Source organism: Oncorhynchus mykiss, chromosome 18 (assembly GCF_057628025.1).
Source record: "Oncorhynchus mykiss isolate SJ-2025 chromosome 18, ASM5762802v1, whole genome shotgun sequence".
NCBI classification, from domain to species: Eukaryota; Metazoa; Chordata; class Actinopteri; order Salmoniformes; family Salmonidae; genus Oncorhynchus; species Oncorhynchus mykiss.
The window spans coordinates 48964439-48989862 of record NC_143039.1 but is presented as its reverse complement, the minus strand read 5'-3'; the positions used below and the strand labels follow the sequence as shown (position 1 = coordinate 48989862).

General features: G+C 42.4%; 1 protein-coding gene across 5 annotated transcripts; it reads right to left on the bottom strand.

Annotated features, from left to right (window-relative positions):
• Nucleotides 1–3679: 3679 nt before the first annotated feature.
• Nucleotides 3680–25346, bottom strand: tmem65 (transmembrane protein 65). 5 transcript variants are annotated; one of them, XR_016488511.1, is made up of 9 exons: nucleotides 24965–25311; nucleotides 24435–24672; nucleotides 16034–16108; nucleotides 12082–12126; nucleotides 10100–10174; nucleotides 9541–9595; nucleotides 7830–7872; nucleotides 6376–6481; nucleotides 3680–6144 (listed from the first exon to the last, which is right to left on the bottom strand). XR_016488511.1 is itself a non-coding variant. In XM_021572059.3 (9 exons), the coding sequence occupies exons 1-9, from the start codon at nucleotides 24983–24985 to the stop codon at nucleotides 6025–6027; spliced, it is 771 nt and encodes a 256-aa protein (XP_021427734.1). In that variant the 5' UTR covers nucleotides 24986–25311; the 3' UTR covers nucleotides 3680–6024. The 5 variants fall into 5 exon arrangements, 3 of the variants coding, with proteins under 3 accessions (XP_021427734.1, XP_021427735.1, XP_090064811.1); XM_021572059.3 differs by having other exon boundaries at nucleotides 10107–10174; XR_016488512.1 differs by lacking the exon at nucleotides 16034–16108.
• Nucleotides 25347–25424: the final 78 nt, after the last annotated feature.

Below are 25424 nucleotides of genomic sequence, written 5' to 3'. Positions count from 1 at the left end.
AGGGCCGAACACACCCCCACATCGACGGGGGTTGTAGTGGAGCGGGTCAAGAGTTAAGTTCCTTGGTGTCCACATCACCAAAAACGATCACCTTTTCCCCCTCAGGAGACTGAAAAGATTTGGCATGGGTTCCCAGATCCTCAAAATGTTAGCCAGCTGTACCATCGAGAGCATCCTGACCAGTTGCATCACCACCTGGTATGGAAACTGCTCAGCATTGACTGTTCTCTCTGCTACCACACGGCAAGCGGTACTGGAGCACCAAGTCTAGGTCCAAAAGGCTCCTTAACAGCTTCTACTCCCAAGCCATAAGAAAGACTGCTGAACAATTCATCACCACCCGGACTATTTACATTGACCCCCTCCCCCCTTTGTTTTTACACTGCTGCTACTTGCTGTTTATCATCATTGCATAGTCACTTTACCCCTAAGTACAAATTACCGACTAACCTGTACCTCCGCACATTGACTCGGTACCAGTACACCCTGTATATAGCCTCGTTATTGTTATTGTGTACTTTCTTTTATTTTTTACTTTATTTTATTTAGTAAATATTTTCTTAACTATTTCTTGAACTGCATTGTTGGTTAAGTAAACATTTCACGGTAAGGTGTTTATATTCGGCGCATGTGACAAATACAATTTCATTTGAATACGAGTTTGACTCTCCTTACTGGGAGGAAACTGGGACAATATCGTCGACCCAGGTACGCTAGTCCTCCACTCTCAGACGAGAGAGACATAAATCGTTGTGTCTCTCTCTTTGGTGATTTTTTAAACTAAATACTTTAGTGTCCACCTGATAGAGATAGACCCAAGGATACGCTACACTTGTGACCAGGCTCTTCAGTACACCTGGTACGGCGCACAGATGCGTGTACACACACCTCCTTTTTCCACCCCAACAGAACCTGGCCCTCAAGTTGCTCTCCCTCCCTCAGTACCTTAAAAACAAAGGTATGGGCGTGGATCAGAAAACCCATCAGTATCTGGTGTTACCATCATTTGCCTCGTGCAGCGCGACATCTCCTTCGCATAGAGTTGATCAGGCTGTTGATTGTGGCCTGTGGAAGTTGCTGGATATTGGCGAGAACTTCAACACGTTGTCGTACACGTTGATCCAGAGCATCCCAAACATGCTCAATGGGTGACATGCCGAGTGAATATGCAGACCATGGAAGAACGGTGACATTTTCAGCTTCCAGCAATTGTGTTCAGACATGTGGCTGGGAATTATCATGCTGAGACGAGGTGATGGAGGCGGATGAATGGCACAACAATGGGCCTCAGGATCTCTGCACGGTTGTTCTGTGCATTCAAAATGACATTGATAAAATAAAAATGTAATTGTGTTCGTTGTCCATAGCTTATGCTTGCCCAATACCATAACCCCACCGCCACCATGGGGTAACTCTGTTCACAACTTTGACATCAACAAACCGCTCACCACACAACGCCATAAATGTGGTCTGCGGTTGAGGCCGGTTAGCCATACTGCCAAGTTCTCTCAAACGACATTGGAATCTGCTTATGGAGAGAAATTAACATCAAATTCTCTGGCAACAGATTTGGTGGACACTCCTGCAGTCAGCATGCCAATTGCACGCCCCCTCAGTACATGAGACATACAGTGCACTCGTAAATTATTCAGACCCCTTGACTTATTCCACATATCGTTACAGCCTTATTCTAAAATAGATTAAATTGTTTTTTCCCCCCTCAATCTACACACAATACCCCATAATGACAAAGGAAATGTAGAAAACATTTAAATATCAAATGTTCATAAGTATTCAGATCCTTTACTCAGTACTTGAAGCACCTTTGACAGCGATTACAGGCTTGAATCTTCTTGTGTATGACACTACAAGCTTGGCACACCTGTATTTGGGGAGTTTCTCCCATTCTTCTCTGCAGATCCCGTCAGGTTGAATGGGGAGCATAGCTGCACAGCTATTTTCAGGTCTTTCCAGAGATGTTAGATCGGGTTCAAGTCCGGGCTCTGGCTGGGCCACTCAAGGACATTCAGAAACTTGTCCCGAGGCCACTCCTGCATTGTCTTGGCTGTGTGCTTAGGGTCATTGTCCTGTTGGAATGTGAACCTTCGCCCCCAGATCTCTCTGTACTTTGCTCGATTCATCTTTCCCTCGATCCTGACTAGTCTCCCAGTCCCTGCCGCTGAAAAACATCCTAACAGCAGGATGCTGCCACCACCATGCTTCACAGTAGGGATGGTGCCAGGTTTCCTCCAGACGTGACACTTGGCATTCAGGCCAAAGAGTTCAATCTTGGTTACATCAGACCAGAGAATCTTGTTTCTCATGGTCTGAGTCCTTTAAGTGCCTTTTGGCAACCTCCAAGCGGGCTGTCGTGCCTTTTACTGAGGAATGCCTTCTGTCTGGCCACTCTACCATAAAGGCCTGATTGGTGGAGTTGGTTGACCTTCTGGAAGTGTTCTTGGTCAAGAACCATCGGGTTCTTGGTTACCTCCCTGACCAAGGTCCTTCTCCCACCATTGCTCAGTTTGACTGTGTGGCCAGCTCTAGGAAGAGTCTTGTTGGTTCCAAACATCTCCCATTTAAAAATAATGGAGGCCACTGAGTTCTTGGGGACCTTCAATGCTGCAGACTTTTTTTGGTACCCTTTCCCAGATCTGTGCCTCGACACAATCCTGTATCATGGCTTGGTTTTTGCTCTGACATGCACTGTCAACAGTGGGACTTTCCAAATCATGTCCAGTCAATTGAATTTACCACAGGTGGACTCCAATCAAGTTGTAGAAACACCTGGTTGGATGGTCAATGGAAACAGGGGAGGACAGGGAGGAGGGACATGGAACTAATCTTTTTATAAAAAGTAATATACAGTTGAAGTTGGAAGTTTACATACACTTAGGTTGGAGTCATTAAAACTCGTTTTTCAACCACTCCTCACATTTCTTGTTAACAAACCATAGTTTTGGCAAGTTGGTTAGGACATTACTTTGTGAATGACAAGTAATTTTCCCAAGAATTGTTTACAGATTATTTCACTTGTAACTCACTGTATCACAATTCCAGTGGGTCAGAAGTTTACATACACTAAGTTGACTGTGCCTTTAAACAGCTTGGAAAATTCCAGAAATGATGTCATGGCTTTAGAAGCTTCTCATAGGCTAATTGACATAATTTCAGTCAATTGGAGGTGTACCTGTGGATGTATTTCAAGGCCTACCTTCAAACTCAGCACCTCTAAAAATCCTACAATGTGATTTTCTGGAGAAAAAAAAAACACTCATTTTGTCTGTCATAGTTGAAGTGTACCCATGATGAAAATGACAGGCCTCTCATCTTTTTATTTGGGAGAACTTGCACAATTGGTGGCTGACTAAATACTTTTTTGCCCCACTGTGTGTGTGTGTGTGTGTACATATACACACACACACATTGTGTGCAGGATTCATTCATCAGTATCACAATCCAATTCCATTTATTCAATACATAGGCTGGATACTCATTTCCATTGGTGCACAGAAACACAATGCCACAATAGAAACAAGGCAACAGTAAACATGTCATCCCCCACAAATGATGTAGCCCCACTCAGGCCAATTTAGCATGGGATTAACATATTTCAGTTGATTAGTATAGAGTACCACAGTATGAGTCATAATACCCATAAAGCCTAGAGGTCAAATGGTGAAATAGTTCAAATCGGTTTATTAAATCATTGCAAAATACAAGAGCGATCAAACAGTATTTTCTCTATTTTTGTTGGCATAAGTATGTAAACATGGCAGCATAGATACATTTTATGTGCCTGTCGTTTACATGAGAGTGGGGATGAGCATTAGATAAGTCCATGTTTGTTTAAATGAATAGTTCTTATTACCATGCCAGACTTTCTATCATGTCGTTAATGGTGACAAAGAGAAAAAAGAATCAGACGAGGTGTGCTTTGACATCATGGTGAGAGGACACCACTATCATGGTGGACCAATAGCCAAGAAGGGAGAGAAGAGTTGGAAAGCAATGACAGGGAGTGAGGTTCAGATACAGATGGCAAAACAGACAAACACAGAGAACCATACCACAGGAATCAAACTGGAGAACAGAACACCAAACAAGATTGAAGGAAACTTGATGTACATGTTTGGGATAGAGAAAGTGTTCAGGCGAAAGACAGAAGAAAGAGATGGAGACATCCCATGAAGGTTGCAGGAGAAAATTGGCAAGAGCCAAATACATCCCAGAGATGCAAGATGGCTTACCTTCCACATTAACATGTTCCAACATATGTCTGGGATTTCCGAGACTATAGAAGAGACCAATGGAGTGGAGTTAGACAAACACCAAATAGAAGAGGACAGAGCGTGTGGATCAAGGGTCTCTGGAGCCGTAGAGCCTAAAACAGCTGAAGGGCACATGTGACCAGGAGTCTCCAGCAAGCCCAGAACAGTGGCGCAACAAGCAAGAACAGAGGACGCCAGGAGGATAAGCAGTAGGGAGAACGAGTCGGGGCAGATAGAAAATGTCTCCGTCCACCAGAGGGCAGAGGAGGTGAGGAACAAGTGCATGGCTTCTATTAGCGCTGAAGAAAAGGATGGAGTGAGACCATGATCAAACTGCAGAAATACTAGTCACCCAGAACAGAACATTTCCATTGCTTTCAAACAAAACCCATCAAAGCATTTATGTTACACCTTGGTGCCCGTTTTCTTATCAGTCTGGTTGTGCTGAAATATGCAGGTTTTTTTTTACAGCCAAGTACTTGTGACAAAAAAAAAACTGCATTTGGCAGTAATAGTTTAAATAATAAGGGTCATTATGAACAGTTTAAGTACTGCATTTACTGTAATACGAAAAGGCAAACGGAAAAACGAACACCAATATTCATAGACAGAAAACACAAAGAAGATCCTTTCACACAATAAATGACTAGTTTGATTAGGCCACCATAAGCAAATGGTTGTCTATCAGTGAACAAACAGTAACTATCCTACAAAAAGTCAATCATAACGGCAACGGAATAGTAGGTGCTGTAATTGCATTTCAACAAACAGTGAGTGCGCAGTTTTACTCTGTTGTTCAGCTTACTTCGTTTCCTTAAATTTCTTTAAAATCAAGCATATTAACAATGACGTTCTTTCAAACATGAAGTTTAATACTTCACAAAATAAAATCTCCTACGTGCTGGTTTTTAAAAAGGTCATAAAAATACATTTGGTTAGAGTGATGTGAAGAAAATAAAGTGAGGCACTTCTATGGTATGGACTGTGAAAATTGGCTTTGCTAAAAAGAAATGTGAAAGCTAAGAGACATAGATCAGCAGTTAGAATAGATAGGCAACTTACGCCTGACATGCTAGGAACCCAAGGCATTACACCCACTCAATTTAGTGCGTGTATAGTAGAGGTATGTTTGTAATTATGCGTCTGAAAAACAGGGTTGGTAGTGCTAATAATCATAGCGTAATTGCTTTTTCCTTGTTTACAAACTAAATCAATAAAGTTCAATGCATAATATACTGTACAGAAATTCTTCAACAAAAAATACGTATCCTTGGAAAAAATATATATTGCACAAGCTAGTTCAACTCTTGCCGTTTCAAATCCCTAAAAATAAAATGCCATCGAGGTAGCAGTTCACACGTGTTCCTTTGTTTCACAATCTTAAAACATTGGTTTAAAGTCATCTCAAAGTCATTTTCAACTCCTAGGCAAATTCATCTACAAAATCCATCCTATGAAAATAACTTGCCATCAAATGCAACTACTTTGTAAGCCTAATGGCTCATAGTACATTTTTGGAAGGTTATTTGGTAGCTCAGCATGGCGCTTGCAATGCCAGCACAGTGGGTTCGATTACCGGGACCACCCGAAAGTAAAATGTGTGCACCCATGACTATGTCGCTTTGGATAAATTACATGTATTATATTATGAAATAGAGAAGAAAGGTTTTCCAGAGTTAGAGATTCATTTAAAATCATGCTGATGATGCAGCTTGCAATTGACCCTGAGACCAGAAAGCTGGTTCACATGCTGTTAAGAGTCTGTGGTGTTGGTGTGTGCTTCTTTTTTCTTGCTCTCATCCTCATCATCCCCTAGGAATAACAGGGGGAACATTCCGAGAATGCATCCGATTGTGACTCCAATGCCTTTTCCCTGCACACAACGGGAGAAAAATGCATGTCAAATGGAAGTTCAACAAGTTTGAGTTTTGTGCATGTTTCTCTTACTATTAAGGTTATCATAAATCTTTGAACGGATGGATCGCTAGTAACCCACCCATCTAAATATCTCAACCTTATAGGGCCAGTTTCCCCTAACCAGACTAAGATTTTTAGTACAGGAGTAGACCAGCCCATAAAAGGTAATCATTTCTAAATCACTCACCATGTGGGAGCTAACCCTGGTCTGCCACATGTCCGCCTGCTTGGGTGTGAGGTCAGGAACCTGCATCCCTAGCCTGGAGGCTAGGACCTCCACGTATCCGGCAAGACTGCCCACAGACAGACAATAAGAAACACAGCTGTGGTAGTCATGTAAAATTTGTATTACCATTCCATTTCAAGAAAGAAAAAATAATAATCACAATCATACAGTATGTGGACACCCCTTCAAATTAGTGGATTTGGCTATTCCAGCCACACCCGTTGCTGACAGGTGTATTAAAAAATACAAAATAAAAATTGAGCACAGAGCCATGCAATCTCCAGAGACAAAATATTGGCGGTAGAATAGCCCGTACTGAAGAGCTCAGTGATTTTCAACGTGGCACCGTCATAGGATGCCACCTTTCCAACAAGTCATTTCATAATATTTCTGCCCTGCTAGAGCTGCCCCAGTCAGTCAACTGTAAGTGCTGTTATTGTGAAGTGGGAAGTCTAGAAGCAACAATGGCTCAGCTGCAAAGTGGTAGGCCGCACAAGCTCACAGAATGGGTCCGCTGAGTGCTGAAGCGCGTAAAAATTGTCTGTCCTCGGTTGCAACATTCACTACCATGTTTCAAACTGACTCTGGCTGGAGTGGTGTAAAGCTTGCTGCCATTGGACTCTGGAGCAGTGGGTACGCGTTCTCTGGAGTGATGAATCACGATTCACCATCTGGCAGTCCGACAAACTAATCTGGGTTTGACGGATGCCAGGAGAACGCTACCTGCTGGAATGCATAGAGCCAACTGTAAAGTTTGGTGGAGGAGGAATAATGGTCTGGGGCTGTTTTTCATGGTTCGGCTAGGCCCCTTAGTTCCAGTGAAGGGAAATCTTAACGCTACAGCATACAATAACCTTTTATACGATTCTGTGCTTCCACTTTGTGGCAACAGTTTGGGGAAGGCCCTTTCCTGTTTCAGCATGACAATGCCCCTGTCCACAAAGCGAAGTCCATACAGAAATGGTTTGTCGAGATCGGTGTGGAAGAACTTGACTGGCCTTCCCCAAACAGAGCCCTGACCTCAACGCCATCGAACACCTTTGGGATGAATTGGAACGCAGACTGCGAGCCAGACCTAATCACCCAACATCAGTGCCTGACCTCACTAATGCTCGTGGCTGAATGGAAGCAAGTCCCTGCAGCAATGTTCCAACATGTAGTGGAAAACCTTCCCAGAAGAGTGGAGGCTGTTGTAGCAGCAAAGGGGGGACCAACTTAATATTAATGCCCATGATTTTGAAATTAGATGTTCGGCGAGCAGGCGTCCACATACTTTTGGTAATGTAGTGTATGTCAAAATCATACCAGTCTACCCAGTAACTTGTGATCCCCACCCCTGAAATACTTGCAAGGCTTTGAAAGTTATATAACTGACTAAATATTACACCGAATGGAGAAGTGGTTGGTGCTCTTACCCAAGTCCAGCCAGGTCTGACACTAGGTTCCCAAGAGCTGCAGCTGTAACAGAAGACGAATGAGATTTCAGTCTCTAAACCAAACGATTCTTAAAATCAGATCATTTTTCAATACAACTGCTCCTGATGCTTGTTTAAACATGTAAACAATGCTTAACAGCTGTTGCGGCATGTTGATTCCTTTTTCAAACGTTCAAAAAGGTCAGCCACTGTCTGCACAGTTTATAAAATCGGATCAGTGTACTGAATTGTATTATCACTTAATTTCATAAGCAGTCAGTCACAATATGAACCAGGCCCAAGGAACTGCATAGATCCAACTGCTATAAACCCTGAAAGCCTCATGAAAATGCTGCTTGTGCATCGCACTGGGATGAGGAGCGACTGTAAATTGCATTGTGGATGTATGGTGGCACTTGGTAAATCATGGATGAGACAAGCCAATATCAAGCACAGTTCATTCAAGTAGATCGATGTATATTAAATGTGTGCCAGCATTAGACAGCACTGATTATGAGGATTGGAATTGGCTAGCATATGTTCTTGTTTTCAATTATCAAACTGTTATTCATTTGACAGTGGTGATATTACAAAAATGATCCCCGAGGCACTAGATTGGTCCAGGGATTCTGTTCCACATACTAGTGTTGCATCTAGTGATATGGGGGGGGGGGGAAGATAAAAAATATGTAAATATTATTTTTACGCTAGTTTGCTGTACATGCACCAAAATTCCAGTATAGCTTGTTCTCCATCTTTTAAAAAAGGTGCAATATGCAGAAATCGCTCCTCCATTTCCTGGTTAATAAATGTGTAGTACTTTACATAATTTCAGTTTAGTGTAGAGAATCATTGTACCATCTAAACCACTTGATTCTCTTCAATAACAACAAATATTGTATTTTCAGTTGGTGTGCAAAACCAAAAGTAGAAGTAGCACACATCGAACATATACCTCTTCTTAAGACTTGATTTGGATGCAAATTATAGATCTATAACTCACATTTCTATGTAAATTTGGCCAATTCGCCCCAAAAAGATACATATTGCAGCTTTAAATAGGGAGCTCTTATTTCCATGACTCATCAAAACGTATTGTTTTCTCGTGGCTCTCTCATCCTTCTGCATCAATTTTTTTTGGAACGAATCGCAATTAGTGTCAAATCACAATACAAAGTATTGTGAGAATCGCAATACATAGACACCTAAGTATTGTGATAATATCGTATCGTATGGTCCTTGGCAATACTGACAAAGCAAAAACACTTAGCATTCAGGCCAAAGAGTTCAAACGTGGTTTCATCAGACCAGAGAATCTTGTTTCTCATGGTCAGAGAGTCTTTAGGTGCCTTTTGGGAAACTCCAAGCGGGCTGTCGGGCGTTTTACTGAGGAGTGGCTACCGTCTGGCATTTTCTGTCCACTCTAAACAAAAGTATATAGCCTAAACAAAACCATCCCACAATTATTGGGAGGGGCTTTGTCTAATGTGAATAGCTGCAGTAACCATCCATGGAACAAGCAGGGCTCAAATAGACAAAGTATGTTAGTTGAAGAGCTTCATAAAAATCAGGGACAGATGCCTACATGCTTCCAAAAACATAGCCTGAAAAATATTTGACCCCTGTAAGGTTGAGAAGTATTCTGACCAATGTTTATTGAAGGAGCTACTGCCAAATTTGAACATTTCAGATCACAATTGAACAGTCTTACCTGCCATGGTAGATAATCCAAAGGTGACACCTATAGACAACTCAATCTGGGTTCCCTAAAAGTCAAGAAAGCAGAAATATTACGTGGACATTTGTTTCTTGGTGGGCTAACAATCATGTTGACTTTCCCACCCAATGTTTTTTTGCAATGTTCCCTTTCATCCTCACAGTGGCAGTGGCCGAATACCCATACTAGTGTACTACATACTTAAACTGCATACTCATTTTGGTGTTAGATCTAATAGAATTCACTCGTCTCTTCTGATTTACATGTCTGACAACAGCTGATAATCAGATAAATTGACTGGTTGTACCAAAATGAACAAATGGCGGGAGTCAACGCAATCGCACATTAGATGACGCAGTCAGAGTATTATTTTTGAAATGTCACATACTATGTCACTTTCTTTTTTTGCATACTATGTAGTACGTGAAGGGTATGGGTATTCAGACACGGCCAGTATCTAAAGAAAACAACGTGAAATACAAAATACATTTTTAATGCTAGTTCAAATCAAACAATGAATTCAGGTACATTTAAATACCAGAAAAAGTCATACCACTTACTGCTGCAATCATGATGGCATTGTCCAGGAAGCCAAAACCAATAAAGGGGATCGCATTGTGTAGAAGCACTGCAAACAAGATAGAACCCCAATAAAAACAAACATTTTCTTATCATTTGCTGCTAAGATCAACTTGTCTTGGGAGTTAGGTCTCTGCATGTGAATATACATTTTTCCATTGAGTAATGGAATTGACTGGCAGCAGAACACACGTGCCACTAAGGGACTCACACATGCCTGCATGTTTGTGCCTGTGTGTACTGTAAGTTTATGGGGCAGTGTCCTACTGACATTGAGGAAAATCCAAATGTATTTACTGACAGACAGCATGCAGTAATTTTTCAATGGCTGACATGAACATTTCCCCTCATTATACACTTTCTAATGTAAACTCAGCAAAAAAGCAACGTCCCTTTTTCAGAACCCCGTCTTTCAAAGATAATTAGTAAAAATCCAAATAACTTCACAGATCTTCTTTGTAGAGGGTTTAAACACTGTTTCCCATGCTTGTTTAATGAACCATAAACAATTAATGAAAATGCAACTGTGGAATGGTCGTTAAGAACCAAACAGCTTACAGACGGTAGGCAATTAAGGTCACAGGTATGAAAACTGAGGACACTAAAAAGGCCTTTCTACTGACTCTGAAAAACACCAAAAGAAAGATGCCCAGGGTCCCTGCTCATCTGCGTGAACGTGCCTTAGGCATGCTGCAAGGGGGCATGAGGACTGTAGATGTGGCCAGGGCAATAAATTGCAATATCCGTACTGTGAGATGCCTAAGACAGCGCTACAGGGAGACAGGATGGCAAACTGATCGTCCTCGCAGTGGCAGACCACGTGTAACAACACCTGCACAGGATCGGTACATCCGAACAGCACACCTGCGGGACAGGTACAGGATGGCAACAATAACTGCCCGAGTTACACCAGGAACGCACAATCCCTCTATCAGTGCTCAGACTGTCCGCAATAGGCTGAGAGAGTCTGGACTGAGGGCTTGAAGGCCTGTTGGAAGGCAGGTCCTCACCGGCAACAATGTCGCCTATGGGCACAAACCCACCATCGCTGGACCAGACAGGACTGGCAAAAAGTGCTCTTCACTGACGAGTCGCGGTTTTGCCTCACCAGGGGTGATGGTCTGATTCGGGTTTATCGTCGATGGAATGAGCGTTACACCGAGGCCTGTACTCTGGAGCGGGATTAATTTGGAGGGTCCGTCATGGTCTGGGGCATTGTGTCACAGCATCATCGGATTGAGCTTGTTGTTATTGCAGGCAATCTCAACGCTGTGCGTTACAGGGAAGACATCCTCCTCCATGTGGTACCCTCCTGCAGGCTCATCCTGAAGAGCCCGGACCTCAATCCCATTGAGCACGTCTGGGACCTGTTGGATCGGAGGGTGAGGGCTAGGGCCATTCCCCCCCCAGACATGTCCGGGAACTTGCAGGTGCCTTGGTGGAAGAGTGGGGTAACATCTCACAGCAATAACTGGCAAATCTGGTGCAATCCATGAGGAGATGCACTGCAGTACTTATTGCAGCTGGTGGCCACACCAGATACTGACTGTTACTTTTGATGTTGATCCCTCCCTTTGTTCAGGAACACATTCCATTTCTGTTAGTCACATGTCTGTGGAACTTGTTCAGTTTGTCTCAGTTGTTGAATCTTAAGTTCATACAAATATTTACACATTAAGTTTGCTGAACATAAACGCAGTAGACAGTGAGATGACGTTTCTTCTTTTGCTAAGTTTATTTTGTGGGTTCATTAAGAGAAATAGCACGGGTAGAGCTGCTGGGAAACAAAAGCTGATAAGGCCATAATTCATTAGTTTTGAGAAACCGTTTTCAAAGGGGTATAACGTGACTACGGAAGCATAGACCCTTTTGATCCCACTGAGCACTTTTGAGCTATAAATCTCTATGGTATAAAGAAAATTACATTCATAATTTGAGAGACCACTTTTATCTTACCGTATTTGATCTGAGCTCGAGTAAGCGGTGAAGCCTCTTGAGTCTCTGAAAGACAAGATCAAAAACAAAGATTCATATCTGAAAAATGATGTGCACTGGGGTAGAAATTTCAGATTCTGATCAACCCTCATGCTTTCTCTCCCAAAAAGTTTGGCACAGAGGTGTAGACTGCAAACTCTTCAGCACAAATATAAACATGTTCACTGTATAATGCTGACTACTCAGCTCTGTCCAAGAGGCTCCGTATTCTATAGTCTTGTGAGAAACAGATTCCTGGTAGGATATTCATTGAGAACTAAAGGGGCATGTTCCAAGTGAATGTGTTAGTGTGTTTAAAAAGTCATAGGACTACTAGCCAGTCAACTTTTGTGGGAGTGAATTCAGACAGACATGAAAGTCTCCCATTACAGTTATCAAATTACGTAGTCTCTCATTCATTGAGAAAAACTAACACAAACCCCAGTGCTAAACAGATTCACACCTCTAACATGAATGCCGTTTGGAAAGGTCAAGGACCCTACCTTGAGACAAGAGGGGCTGGGGTGCTATTTCTGGAAAAGTGAACCCAAGATTAAGGCGAGGTGACCGCCAGCTGACGTTAATGAGAATGGAAATACTATTGACCGTCATGGAATACTAATTAATCAGAACAGCGGGTCAATATGCTCATGACTGCACAGCAGCTCATAGAAGAGAACAGGCTTTCAGTGTGGAGTGTAGAACCTCCCACTGAGGGAGAGTGTCGCTATAAAACCCATAATAAACTGCTTGCTAGTGACCGAGTAAACGAGTTGAGCAGGGGGCATGGTCAAAGTCTGTAGGTAACCCTAAGGCAACACAACGCCTTGCGGCACAAGGCCATGCAACACAACGCCTTGCGGCACAAGGCCATGCAACACAACGCCTTGCGGCACAAGGCCATGCAACACAACGCCTTGCGGCACAAGGCCATGCAACACAACGCCTTGCGGCACAAGGCCATGCAACACAACGCCTTGCGGCACAAGGCCATGCAACACAACGCCTTGCGGCACAAGGCCATGCAACACAACGCCTTGCGGCACAAGGCCATGCAACACAACGCCTTGCGGCACAAGGCCATGCAACACAACGCCTTGCGGCACAAGGCCATGCAACACAACGCCTTGCGGCACAACGCCATGCAACACAACGCCTTGCGGCACAACACCATGCTACACAACAAAAGCTTATTTAATTTCTGTTGACTCGAGGACACTTGGCTGATGGGAAAATATCAATAAACTTCTAGATGACAAAATTGATATCTGTGCAATCTGCAGCCACTAGACTTCCGGCAATGACTTCAGGCAATGTTCAATGAGATATAGCATAAGGCTACATATTTGTCATCGGTCACTCCAATGTCCAACCCCTCCCGCTATATTACCCTTCTAAACAATAACGGTCACAGCAGGCAGCAGCAGTGCTGATGAGTCATTTCCCTCAGAGCTTAGCTGAAGTGGTGCATGTGAAACTGCCTAATTACAGAAGTGTCTACTCCTGCTGTCTGTGGCAATAGTCACCACCATCTGCCCGCTGTCACAGTTCTGAGGAACTGGCACTCCAACACATTAGAAAGGCTTAACAGGGGAAGTGCAGGACTACCTGCTGCTAGGACGGAATTGGAGAGGAGATGTGTTCGTCTTTAGTCTGCTATTCTTTTGAGGGCCAATTAATTCTCCCCAATTAAAGTAGTGGATGTAAATATTTCCCAAATTAAATTGGAGCGGGACAGGGAGATGTGCCAATATGTGTTGTTTCCCAGTGAAGAAGTTAGGGCAGTGCACTCATTTTACAATCTCTATGGAATCTAACTACTATCTTGCTCAGACAACCTAAGGACCATAACAATATAAAAATAAAATGATGACTTTATAGCAACCACACAAGAACATCAAAATGCTCACCAAAGAGCTCTGAAAAGAAGAAACCCGTTTAATAAATCCCTCTCTAGAGTCTAAGCCATTACTAAGTTGGCGGCGGTGGGGGGGTGGTAATCATTTAGCTATTCTATTTTAAGACTCCTTAAGGTACTAAAAAAAAATCTATGGATGAAACGTTGAATTTAGACCATAAACGTTTATAAAAAAAAATTTAAAAAAAATAAATAAGTTTGTTGTGAAGTGTCTTGTATCTGAGCGATAAGAAAGATCACCTATTTAACCCCTTATTTTAGCCACTAAACTACTTCCATATTTACTTCCATTCATGTTTTATTTTTTACTTAGGCTTCTCTAGGCTACCTGCAGCTGTGGTTGTTATCAGTAAGCTACAGTTGATCAGACTGAAGCACAGACTAATTGTGCACATTGACAAATCATAAGGCAATTTATAAAAACTATTTTGGTAGTGGGCTTGGGCTTCCATATAAAACCGCTTGTCGCAGTGTATTCACTTATACCCACGTTTTCAGTTGCTATTTGCTTTTAGCACATGTAATGATTTGTATGATATTGATTAAAAACATGAAGCCTGGTTTGTTGTAAAGTAGGCCTACTGTACTTGAGAGGTTTAAAATCGTTAATTTTAGATAGGCTAACGTTACTTGATGAAGACATGCAGCTAGCAACTCTACAATTTAGCTTCAAGACAAATGAAATTACTGTAGCCTACAGACAAGAAAATAAACCCTTTGTCTGCACATGCTTGTAAATTGTCATATAGGTTGGTTGCATTATTCAATAGTGTAAAATGTTTTCAAAGAAAAGTTTGTCATTGTTGAATAGTTTGTGTTTACTGACTACTGTGATATTTAAGGTCAATTTGAGCTGCGGACCAAGAGTGTCGCATCGCCAGCCACAACGAAAGGTAAGGATGTAATGTGAATTGAAAAGTAGAAATCCTTCTTGCCACTCCGCTCCTCAGACTCTCCTTCATATCTCGTAGTGGGAATAGGGCCTTAAGGTTTGGTTCACAGGATTAACATATTAAATAGCCCATTACTGAAATGCCACAGTGCCCCTTGACATTCAGGGCAATTTCTGTGTTGACCGCTGTTTAGGCCGATGTTGTAATCACAAGCCTCACAACTAGTGACAAACAAGAATGTGAAAAAAGAAAAGAGTTACCTGAATCACTAAACTGACTCTCCTGGGGATTTCATGTTGAACACAGAGTAACATGGAACAAGGCAGCAGCATTGGATTGTCATGCCAGATGATAATGTAGCAACAGTATGGACAAACTTGAGTAACGTCAGTGTTTCCCCTATATTCATTTAGCTAAATGCTAAATCATTGCCGGAACAAAAATATTCCTGCAGACTAGAGTTTAAGATCAGAGTGACAAGTTACAACAACTTATCTTTGTCAGATTCTCATCAGATCGTCCGAGAAACCTCCAAGGTAACTAGTGTAGCCAACCCATAGAGATAATGTAGATAGAAGACTCTTGCCCAAAAGCCTGTTTTAGCATGGGCAGCGCCATTAAGGACTTTCACCATTTTTAAGGAGTCACTGGGTGGGCCTTCTTATTGGTTAAGGAAGGATCACATAATTCCATCCTGGTCATCAGGAGGGATCAGCCAATGAATTAGACTCGTGAGCAAACCTTCTATAACTGCAGGTGGCAGTAAATCAACAACCTAGGCTTTATACCGATTCAAACAACACACTCCAACTCATAGTAGTAGAAGAAAATGTACTCTCACAGACATGTGGCATCCTCTAACTATCTCCATGAACCAACCCTATTAATAGATGTACAGTATGTAATAATTGTTAGCTAAGTTACAGTAACATTACGTTAGCAAAACATCATTTGGGGTTAATATAGAATTGGCTGGTGATGTCATTGAGAGCAGGAGATAAAATGAAAACAACAATTCCTAAAAAGCCCAACCTGTGTTCTTAGGGGAAACACTGAATGTACACAAAGCAGGCAAGGGAAATGTTTTGCAGTCTGTCTGTGAGAAAAACACACATTGTTGTACCCTGTAACCCCACTTCTCCTTCAGGTGTCTCACTCTGGCCACGCAACTGGCTTGTGGAGCTGGACACCTCAGAGTCTGGAGGGGGGAAAAAGGGGGATACGGGGCACATAAAAAGAAGATTTGGGCATGACTGTGTGTGTAAAAGTAGTTTCACTGGGACCTTTATGGAAAAAGGGCTTCATCTACTGAGAGCTGAAGTACATTGTCACACTACAGTTTAACTCACCTGACTGGGTAGGTCTTCCTCAATTCCTCAAACATTAAATAATAAGCTGTGAGGTACGTTATGTACTGGATGTCAAAAGTTAACTCACCTGACTGGGTGGCTTTTATCATTTCAGTTCAAACAGCAAGAGAAAATGATCCTCATAATGCATTGACATTGGATGTACAATTAAAGAAGATAAACGCCTAGGTCTACCTCGTGAACCCTCTACAATTTCACTATAAAAATACAACTATAATGAGCACCAGTGCAAAACATTAGGCTCTTCTCATTAGCCACTGCAGTCATTCATATATAGAATGAACACTTCTGGGAAAAGGAGAACATGAATTGCATGATGGTTGTCCATTTAAAGCTCTGAATGCATGACCAAGGAGGCATCAGGGCTAACAGTACTCAAGTGGTTTCCTGGGTATTTACCAGAGGCTGGCATAACAGGGACATGGTGGAGAGAGCCCATCTGTCAGAGGCCTGCTCCAAGAGAGACCAGCTGGCATGAGGGAGGGTCAGGAATGAGCTCTGGAAAAGGTCACTGTACTTCAAGCTTACATATTTCTCCCAGGGTTAAAGTCGAGGATTTTGATTTATTAGGATCCCCATTAGCGACAGCTAGTCGTACTGGGGTCCGACACTACAAAAAATACAATAGAGACAAAAGACTTTACAATTTACATACATTTAAAAACATAAACATGTAGTGTGTGTGCGCATTTATGAGATACACACAACAAGAAGGTCACTGTTTAAAAAAAAAAAAAACAGGTTTGCTGTTCACTTCCGCTATTTAAGATGGGAGTTCCATGCACTCATGGCTCTGTATAATACTGTACGTTTCCTTGAATTTGTTCTGGACCTGGGGACTGTGAAAAGACATGTCTGGTAGGGTAAGTGGTGGGGTAAGTGTGCGTGTGTCAGTGTTGTGTGTAAGTTGACTATGCAAACAATTGGGAATTTCCAACACAATAATGTTTCTTATAAAAACAAGTGATGCAGTCAGTCTTTCCTCAACTCTTAGCCAATGAAGAGCCGCTCTGTTCTGGGCCAGCTGCAGCTTAACTAGGACTTTCTTTGCAGCACTTGACAATATGACTTAACAATAATCAAGATTAGATAAAACTAAAGCCTGCAGGATGTGCTCTGTGTGGTGTGGTGTCAAAAAAGCAGAGCATCTTTATTATGGACAAACCTCTCCCTATCTTAACAACATTGAATCTATAGGTTTTGACCATGACAGTTTACAAGGGATGCACGATATGATTTTAAATAAATAAAAATACATATATAATAATAAATCAAATTTAAAAAACATCGGTGAACATATCGGAATCGGACGATGTTAGCTAAAAATGACAATATCGGTATCGGCCCGATGTCTAGTTTAACGCCGATGTTAAAAACCGATGTCAAAGCTGACGTGCATACCTATATAACGTAGGTAGGTACATGACGTAATGGTGTCAACTAAAATGTTGCGCTACACGTGCAACACAGAATTCCTAAATTAGCCCACAATGTCTGCTGTGTGGATCGAGCAGTCAACAAGTCGAGCAGTCATTTGAAAGAGTAAGAACGTTTCAGCGAGACAACTCAAAGGTGAAATCCATTAATGCAAAGATAATGGAATTCATTGCCCTTGACAATCAACCGTTCTTTGTCAAGGGTGATTTTGGCTTTCGGCAACTGGTCGAGCACCAGTACACACTACCAAGAGCGCTATTTTTCAGATGTTGCCCTACCGGAGTTACACAGTAATGGCGTCACTGCTATTAGCTTCATGACATACTATGGAACGCCGTTTGGGTGTCAAAAAAAAGATACGTCAAATAACACTATTTGACGAGTTAAATAAGCTTAATTTCACACGTCAAATAACCCAGTTCTATTATAGAATGTTGTGTGTTCTGAATTTGCACATGCAAGCCAAGCTCCATCACTACAATCAGTAGCACTGTCAAAGCTGTACAAAAACGTCTGCAAACAAGCAAACACTGGCCACGAACGATGTGATTACAATACCGCGTTGGTAATAAAGCATTATTTGTTTGACCGCAACTTCTGAGGTAACTAGCTAGCTTTAGCTTGGTAACTAGCTTGCCCCAATACAATCAGCCTGAAAACAATGACCAGTAGAAATTGCAGTAATTTTCATTATTCTTAGCAACGATTCAGGAATCCTTATGAGTAAGTATTAGCTAGGTTACCTAATGAAATAAATAGCTAGCCAGCTACTTAACCCTGTTGCCCAAAGCTAACATTATAAGCAGCCAGATAGCTTCATCTGGCTAGTGAGGCTCAACCGGACCGGGTTATGTGTTATGAAGCTAGCCACACTAAGGATTAGGCACAATAGTGGAATTTGCGGTTTGCCTTCGAAATAAAAGTACCTCTTTGAAAGTGATACAGAAGGTTACAATTGGTGGAATCATGCCATATTTAGACTAGATAATGTTAAACAAGGTTGGAATGTGAAGCAATGAAATGGGGTATCAGTCTACTCAGTGACACCCACAGAACACAACTGTGTTCTGTGTAGCTCTTATCGCGGGACTGTGACTGTGTGAAATCACCTCCCCAGTCAGCCTATTGTGTGAATTGACATTCATATTGCACTGTACAGCTTTCCCTAAGGATTGGGGATCAATGAAGTGGGGTATCAGTCAACTCAATACGCAAGATATTTTTTCCAAAAGTCCTCCTCAGAGTTATTAGACTCCAAAACATCCACGCAGTATTGTTTTTGCTTAGGAATAGTGTTCAACACACATAGGTTGACAATAAATGTGGCTCAATTCACAGTTGTTTCAGAGTCCAGCAAAAAGGGCTATGGTGCTAATGTTCTCTGGGTGTCACTGAGTAGACTGATACCCCATGTCATTGATCCACAATCCATTGGTATGGCTGTACAATGAAATAAGTATGCCCCCAAAGCAATTCTAAAGTATAATACATCTAGTGTGATTTCAACAGATTGTCAAATTAACAAATTGTTGATTTTATATAACATTCCAACCATGTTTAGCATCTATTCAATTATGGCATAATTATACTATTTGTATTAATTTGCATCACTGTCAATGACATACTTTTATTTTGAAGGCTAACCGCAAAGTCAACTATTGTGGCTAGCGTCACATAGATGGGTCCGACCACCATTAATCAAGTAAGAACTGTCTTATAAATTAGGGTTATTTTAGATGATGACACCTAGCTATATAGTTAGCTAGCTAACTATAGCTACTGAAACAGATTGACGTTTTGCTATGTTTTTGGGGATGAACATTGTTTGCATCCATGAGCTAGCTAGCTTTTTTTTTAATGACCAGCATTGGTCATGAATCGTTGTGACATATGAAATACGAGTGAGTGTATTCAATGTGTAATAACGTTAAAAAAATGAATGAACGCGTTCAATTATTATGTGACGTGCAGTCGTATTCAGGTCCTGACGTGTCGAAGTGTTATTTGACGTGTAGAATAGTGTTATTTGACCTGTCGAATAGTGTTATTTGACGTGTCGAATAGTGTTATATGACGTGTCGAATAGTGTTATATGACGTGTCGAATAGTGTTATATGACGTGTCGAATAGTGTTATTTGACGTGTCGAATAGTGTTATTTGACGTGTCGCACAGCAAGTGAAAGAAATAGGTTTTGATTATGTTTTACTGGTAATGGGGACATACGTAATAGAGGTCGACCGATTAATCGGAATGGCCGATTAATTAGGGCCGATTTCAAGTTTTCATAACAATCGGAAATCTGTATTTTTGGGCGCCAATTTGCCGATATTTTAAATTTGATTATTATTTTTTATACTCTTATTTAGCTAGGCAAGTCAGTTAAGGCAAGTCAGACTCTTATTTTCAATGATGGCCTAGGAACGGTGGGTTAACTGCCTTGTTCAGGGGCAGAACGACAGATTTTCAGCTCGGGGGATTCAATCTTGCATCCTTACAGTTAACTTGTCCAACACAATAACGACCTGCCTCTCTCTCGTTGCACTCCACACAGAGACTGCCTGTTACGCGAATGCAGTAAGCCAAGGTAAGTTTCTAGCTAGCATTAAACTTATCTTATAAAAAACAATCAATCATAATCACTAGTTAACTACACATGGTTGATGATATTACTAGATATTTTCTAGCGTGTCCTGCGTTGCATATACTCTTACTGAGCATACAAGCATACAAGTATCTAAGTATCTGACTGAGTGGTGGTAGGCAGAAGCGGGCGCGTAAACATTCATTCAAACAGCACTTTTGTGCGTTTTGCCAGCAGCTCTTCGTTGTGCGTCAAGCATTGCGCTGTTTATGACTTCAAGCCTATCAACTCCCGAGATGAGGTTGGTGTAACCGAAGTGAAATGGCTAGCTAGTTACAATCGTTGCAATGTAATGGGCTTCAGCTATATTGCCCAGATCATCCAACATTGAGAATGCGCTGCTTTGGTGAAAATCTTAGCTTGTAGTTTATAACAGTTATTGAAATAGGTTATTCAGGCTATAGCAAAGGAATAGGCCACTTGGCATTGCCCTGCTGTAGGCTGCGTGGTGCCAGTCAAGTTGAAATCGTCTGTCACATCACGATAGCGGTAAATCATCTTCGATATCCGATACAATCATAATATCGCCCAACCCTACTGACAAGGATGAATGGAACAAGAAGTCCCCACCAGGGAGTTACATGGTATGGCAGTCATACATGACCCATAGGCTACATTGTCAAGTCTGATTTCATCCCTGAAGTAGGCCTATTGCTAATGTGTATGATGCGGCATACTTTGGAATGAGAAGACATTCAGCTGCAGAGACACCATAGCATAGTATGGTCCTCCAAATGCCGTCAGATACCACTGCAGCACCAAACACACAAAATGGCATAAGCATTTGGTAAGGTTGTGCAATGAACATGCACTGCATGGCTGCCATAACCGGTGGAAGTAACCATCCCTTCCTCTTTGCTTCCGTATCATGTCCCCCCAATCTTTCGAATGGGCTTCACGATTGTATCAAAAACAAATGCAGTATGAAAATAGGCAAAAACTTGTGATGTCATGGTGACATTGGCTAGCTAAGCTCATGTGCAGAAAAACAGTCCTGCGCCAAATTGCACATGTGCAAGCAGTCAAATCAATGCCAATCATACGATATAAAGTTGTTTTGGACGAAAATGAAAATGTGTCAGTTTCACAAGGTTTGATCAATAACATCTTCAACTAGGCTACTTAAAACGGTCCAATAAGGTCGTTATTAATATCATTTGCAATTTCTCAAACAAGAATGTTGCTAGGACTGTCTAGGAGTGGTCTGAGTGGGGAGGGGAAACCCGAAAACTAGCTGTTGTTGGCAGAGGGGAACTCTTTCCTATTGGTCTATTAACAAATGTTTGGCCTGGTGATGTCACCAGGCAGTCCAAAACTACACCTCACCAAAACAGGCTGAAATTTCAAACTGTCATTTCAAACAGCTCTTACACTAAAATGGGAATTCTCATCACTTTCACTGTATTATTCAAAACTCAGCGTGGAAATATACACTGCTCAAAAAAATAAAGGGAACACTTAAACAACACAATGTAACTCCAAGTCAATCACACTTCTGTGAAATCAAACTGTCCACTTAGGAAGCAACACTGATTGACAATACATTTCACATGCTGTTGTGCAAATGGAATAGACAACAGGTGGAAATTATAGGCAATTAGCAAGACACCCTCAATAAAGGAGTGGTTCTGCAGGGGATAACCACAGACCACTTCTCAGTTCCTATGCTTCCTGGCTGATGTTTTGGTCACTTTTGAATGCAGGCGGTGCTTTCACTCTAGTGGTAGCATGAGACGGAGTCTACAACCCACACAAGTGGCTCAGGTAGTGCAGCTCATCCAGGATGGCACATCAATGCGAGCTGTGGCTTTGCTGTGTTTGTCAGCGTAGTGTCCAGAGCATGGAGGCGCTACCAGGAGACAGGCCAGTACTTCAGGAGACGTGGAGGAGGCCGTAGAAGGGCAACAACCCAGCAGCAGGACCGCTACCTCCGCCTTTGTGCAAGGAGGAGCAGGAGGAGCACTGCCAGAGCCCTGCAAAAGGACCTCCAGCAGGCCACAAATGTGCATGTGTCTGCTCAAACGGTCAGAAACAGACTCCATGAGGGTGGTATGAGGGCCAGACGTCCACAGGTGGGGGTTGTGCTTACAGCCCAACACCGTGCAGGACGTTTGGCATTTGCCAGAGAACACCAAGATTGGCAAATTCGCCACTGGCGCCCTGTGCTCTTCACAGATGAAAGCAGGTTCACACTGAGCACGTGACAGACGTGACAGTCTGGAGACGCCGTGGAGAACGTTCTGCTGCCTGCAACATCCTCCAGCATGACCGGTTTGGCGGCGGGTCAGTCATGGTGTGGGGTGGCATTTATTTGGGGGGCCGCACAGCGGGGGGCCTCCATGTGCTCGCCAGAGGTAGCCTGACTGCCATTAGGTACCGAGATGAGATCCTCAGACCCTTTGTGAGACCATATGCTGGTGCGGTTGGCCCTGGGTTCCTCCTAATGCAAGACAATGCTAGACTTCATGTGGCTGGAGTGTGTCAGCAGTTCCTGCAAGAGGAAAGCATTGATGCTATGGACTGGCCCGCCCGTTCCCCAGACCTGAATCCAATTGAGCACATCTGGGATATCATGTCTCGCTCCATCCACCAACGCCACGTTGCACCACAGACTGTCCAGGAGTTGGCGGAGGCCATTCAATTCATCCAAAAGGTATGCAGGCCAGTCAAGTTCTTCCACACCGATCTACAAACAATCTGTGTGGACCTCACTTTGTGCTGAAACAGGAAAGGGCCTTCCCCAAACTGTTGCCACAAAGTTGCAAGCACAGAATAATCTAGAATGTCATTGTATGCTGTAGCGTTAAAACTTCCCTTCACTGGAACTAAGGGGCATAGCCCAAACCATGAAAAACAGCTACAGACAATTATTCCTCCTCCACCAAACTTTACAGTTAGCACTATACATTGGGGCAGGTAGTCTTCTCCTGGCATCTGCGAAGCATGATCCATCACTCCAGAGAACGTGTTTCCACTGCTCCAGAGTCCAATGGCAGCGAGCTTTACACCACTCCAGCCGAAGCTTGGTATTGCACATGGTGATCTTAGGCTTGTGTGGCTGGTGGGCCATGGAAACCCATTTCATTAAGTTTCAGCCACAGTTCTCATGCTGACGTTGCTTCCAGAGACAATTTGGAACTCGGTAGTAAGTGTTGCAAGCGAGGACAGACGATTTGTACACACTACGCACTTCAGCCCCGTTCTGGGAGCTTGTGTGGCCTACCACGTCACGGCTGAGCCGTTGTTGTTCTAAACGTTTTCACTTCACATAAACAGCACTTACAGTTGACCGGGGCAGCTCTAACAGTGCAGAAATTTGACGAACTGACTTGTTGGTGCCACGTTGAAAGTAACTGAGCTCTTCAGTAAGGCCATTCTACTGCCAATTGAGATTGCATGGCTGTGTGCTCGATTTTATACACATGTAAGCAACGGGTGTGGCTGAAATAGCCAAGTCCAATAATTCTAAGTGTTGTCAACATACGTGTGTGTATATATATATATATATATATATATATATTTTTTTTTATGTGTTTGTGGATGAAATTACATCTGCCACAACTTTGCAAGTGGGACACCTTCAAAGTTTTTGCACTTGAAGACCATTGCACTACGTTTTTCCCTATTGAAGGCCATTCAAAAAGGCTACAAATGTTAAACTACAAAGCTGAGGGACACTTTACACCGTATTAGGAACTTCTTCAGGATAAAAACAACAACAAAAAACACCCATAGTTGTGCTGGTCAAACACAAGTTAAGAAAAATGAAATTAATGAAATGGTAGCCTGTCAGTTGACTTGACAACAGCAATTACTTTATCCTAATAGTGACTATTGAAAATACAAAAATAAACAACAAATGTATGACTGAAATGTTGCCCAGAATATCCCAATAGATAAAAGTGGAGGACACTTGTTCCCACCACGATAGCGACTAACTTGGGGTGGGAAGTTTCAACATTCCTGACATCACTATAAGAATAGGAAACACACAGTCACCCTGCCTGCGGAGGGAGGGAATGTCAATCATTATAAAAATGGGAGAGGAACTTGCAAGATCTGTTATCATCTTACCTTGAGCGATAGCTATGGATTCAAAGCTCTGCAGTTCTTTCAGCAAGCATGTTCTTTCTTTGGGGTGAAGGCTGTAGATGAATTCTTTCGCTCTTTTCGGAGAGTTTAGGGGTTCCCGCGGCTCGTTGCGTCCGAGCGTTCCCATCCAACAACTTTGCAAGTGGGACACCTTCAAAACCTTTCTGACCGTGACACTTTCCAGCACTGCTCTTGTTGGGATGGTGGGTCGTAGAGCTATCTGAAGACAAAGCTTGAACATTGTGGCAAAATAGGGCAAATATGTTCGTACAAATAACTTAAAATAAGATGGCTAGGTTCGTTACCCGTTGAACGCTCAACGGCACTGCCAACCAGATAATTCAGCGAGCTAACTAACTTTAACTAAGGTGTTCGCTGTAGTAACATTAGTAGCTAATATTGCAAGTGTTAAGAGTAATGAGAGCTGTCAAAGTAGCGAACCCACACTAGTACGCTAGCAAGTAAAGCTAAACTAGGTAACGTTAACTATTATTGCCAAGTTGCAACGCTACCTTGTAGCTAATGCCCAACATGTAACGTTTAAGTCCTCTCTCTCTCTCTTCTATTATTTGGTAAGACTGGTTTTATGTAACGTTTGCTAGCAACTACAGTCGACTCCTGTTACATTTCTGCAATAATACATTAACGTTACTAAATATGCCTGGCAAGACAGAGCAGTTCACGAAAGGAAAACACAGCAGCTAGCTAACGTTAATTGCACAAAACCGCGTGTGACCAGACTCTGACATGCCTGCTACTATTGTGGAGTTAGCGGGTCCTCTTTCTTTTTGTCATGAGAAATAAGTCATTTGCAATGGCAAACGTCCGTGAAATTCATCAGAAAGTATTGATATCGACCAGAAAAAATAGAGCTCAACGTCATAAACTGTCGTCGACTGGAAGCGTTCCTCGATTACTTCCACATGCGACCAATGTAGTTTTTTTCTTCTCCCGAAAACATTATGGTTTCTC

Bases quoted from the DNA above. Each gene is read 5' to 3' on its own strand.
- tmem65 (XM_021572059.3), bottom strand. From the start codon at position 24,985: ATGTTGGGCATTAGCTACAAG. The intron at 12,127-16,033 runs GTACAACAATGT...CTTGTCTTTCAG, and splicing joins AGGAGAAGTGGGGTTACAGG to AGACTCAAGAGGCTTCACCG. The intron at 6,145-6,375 runs GTGAGTGATTTA...CGTTGTGTGCAG, and splicing joins CCAGGGTTAGCTCCCACATG to GGAAAAGGCATTGGAGTCAC.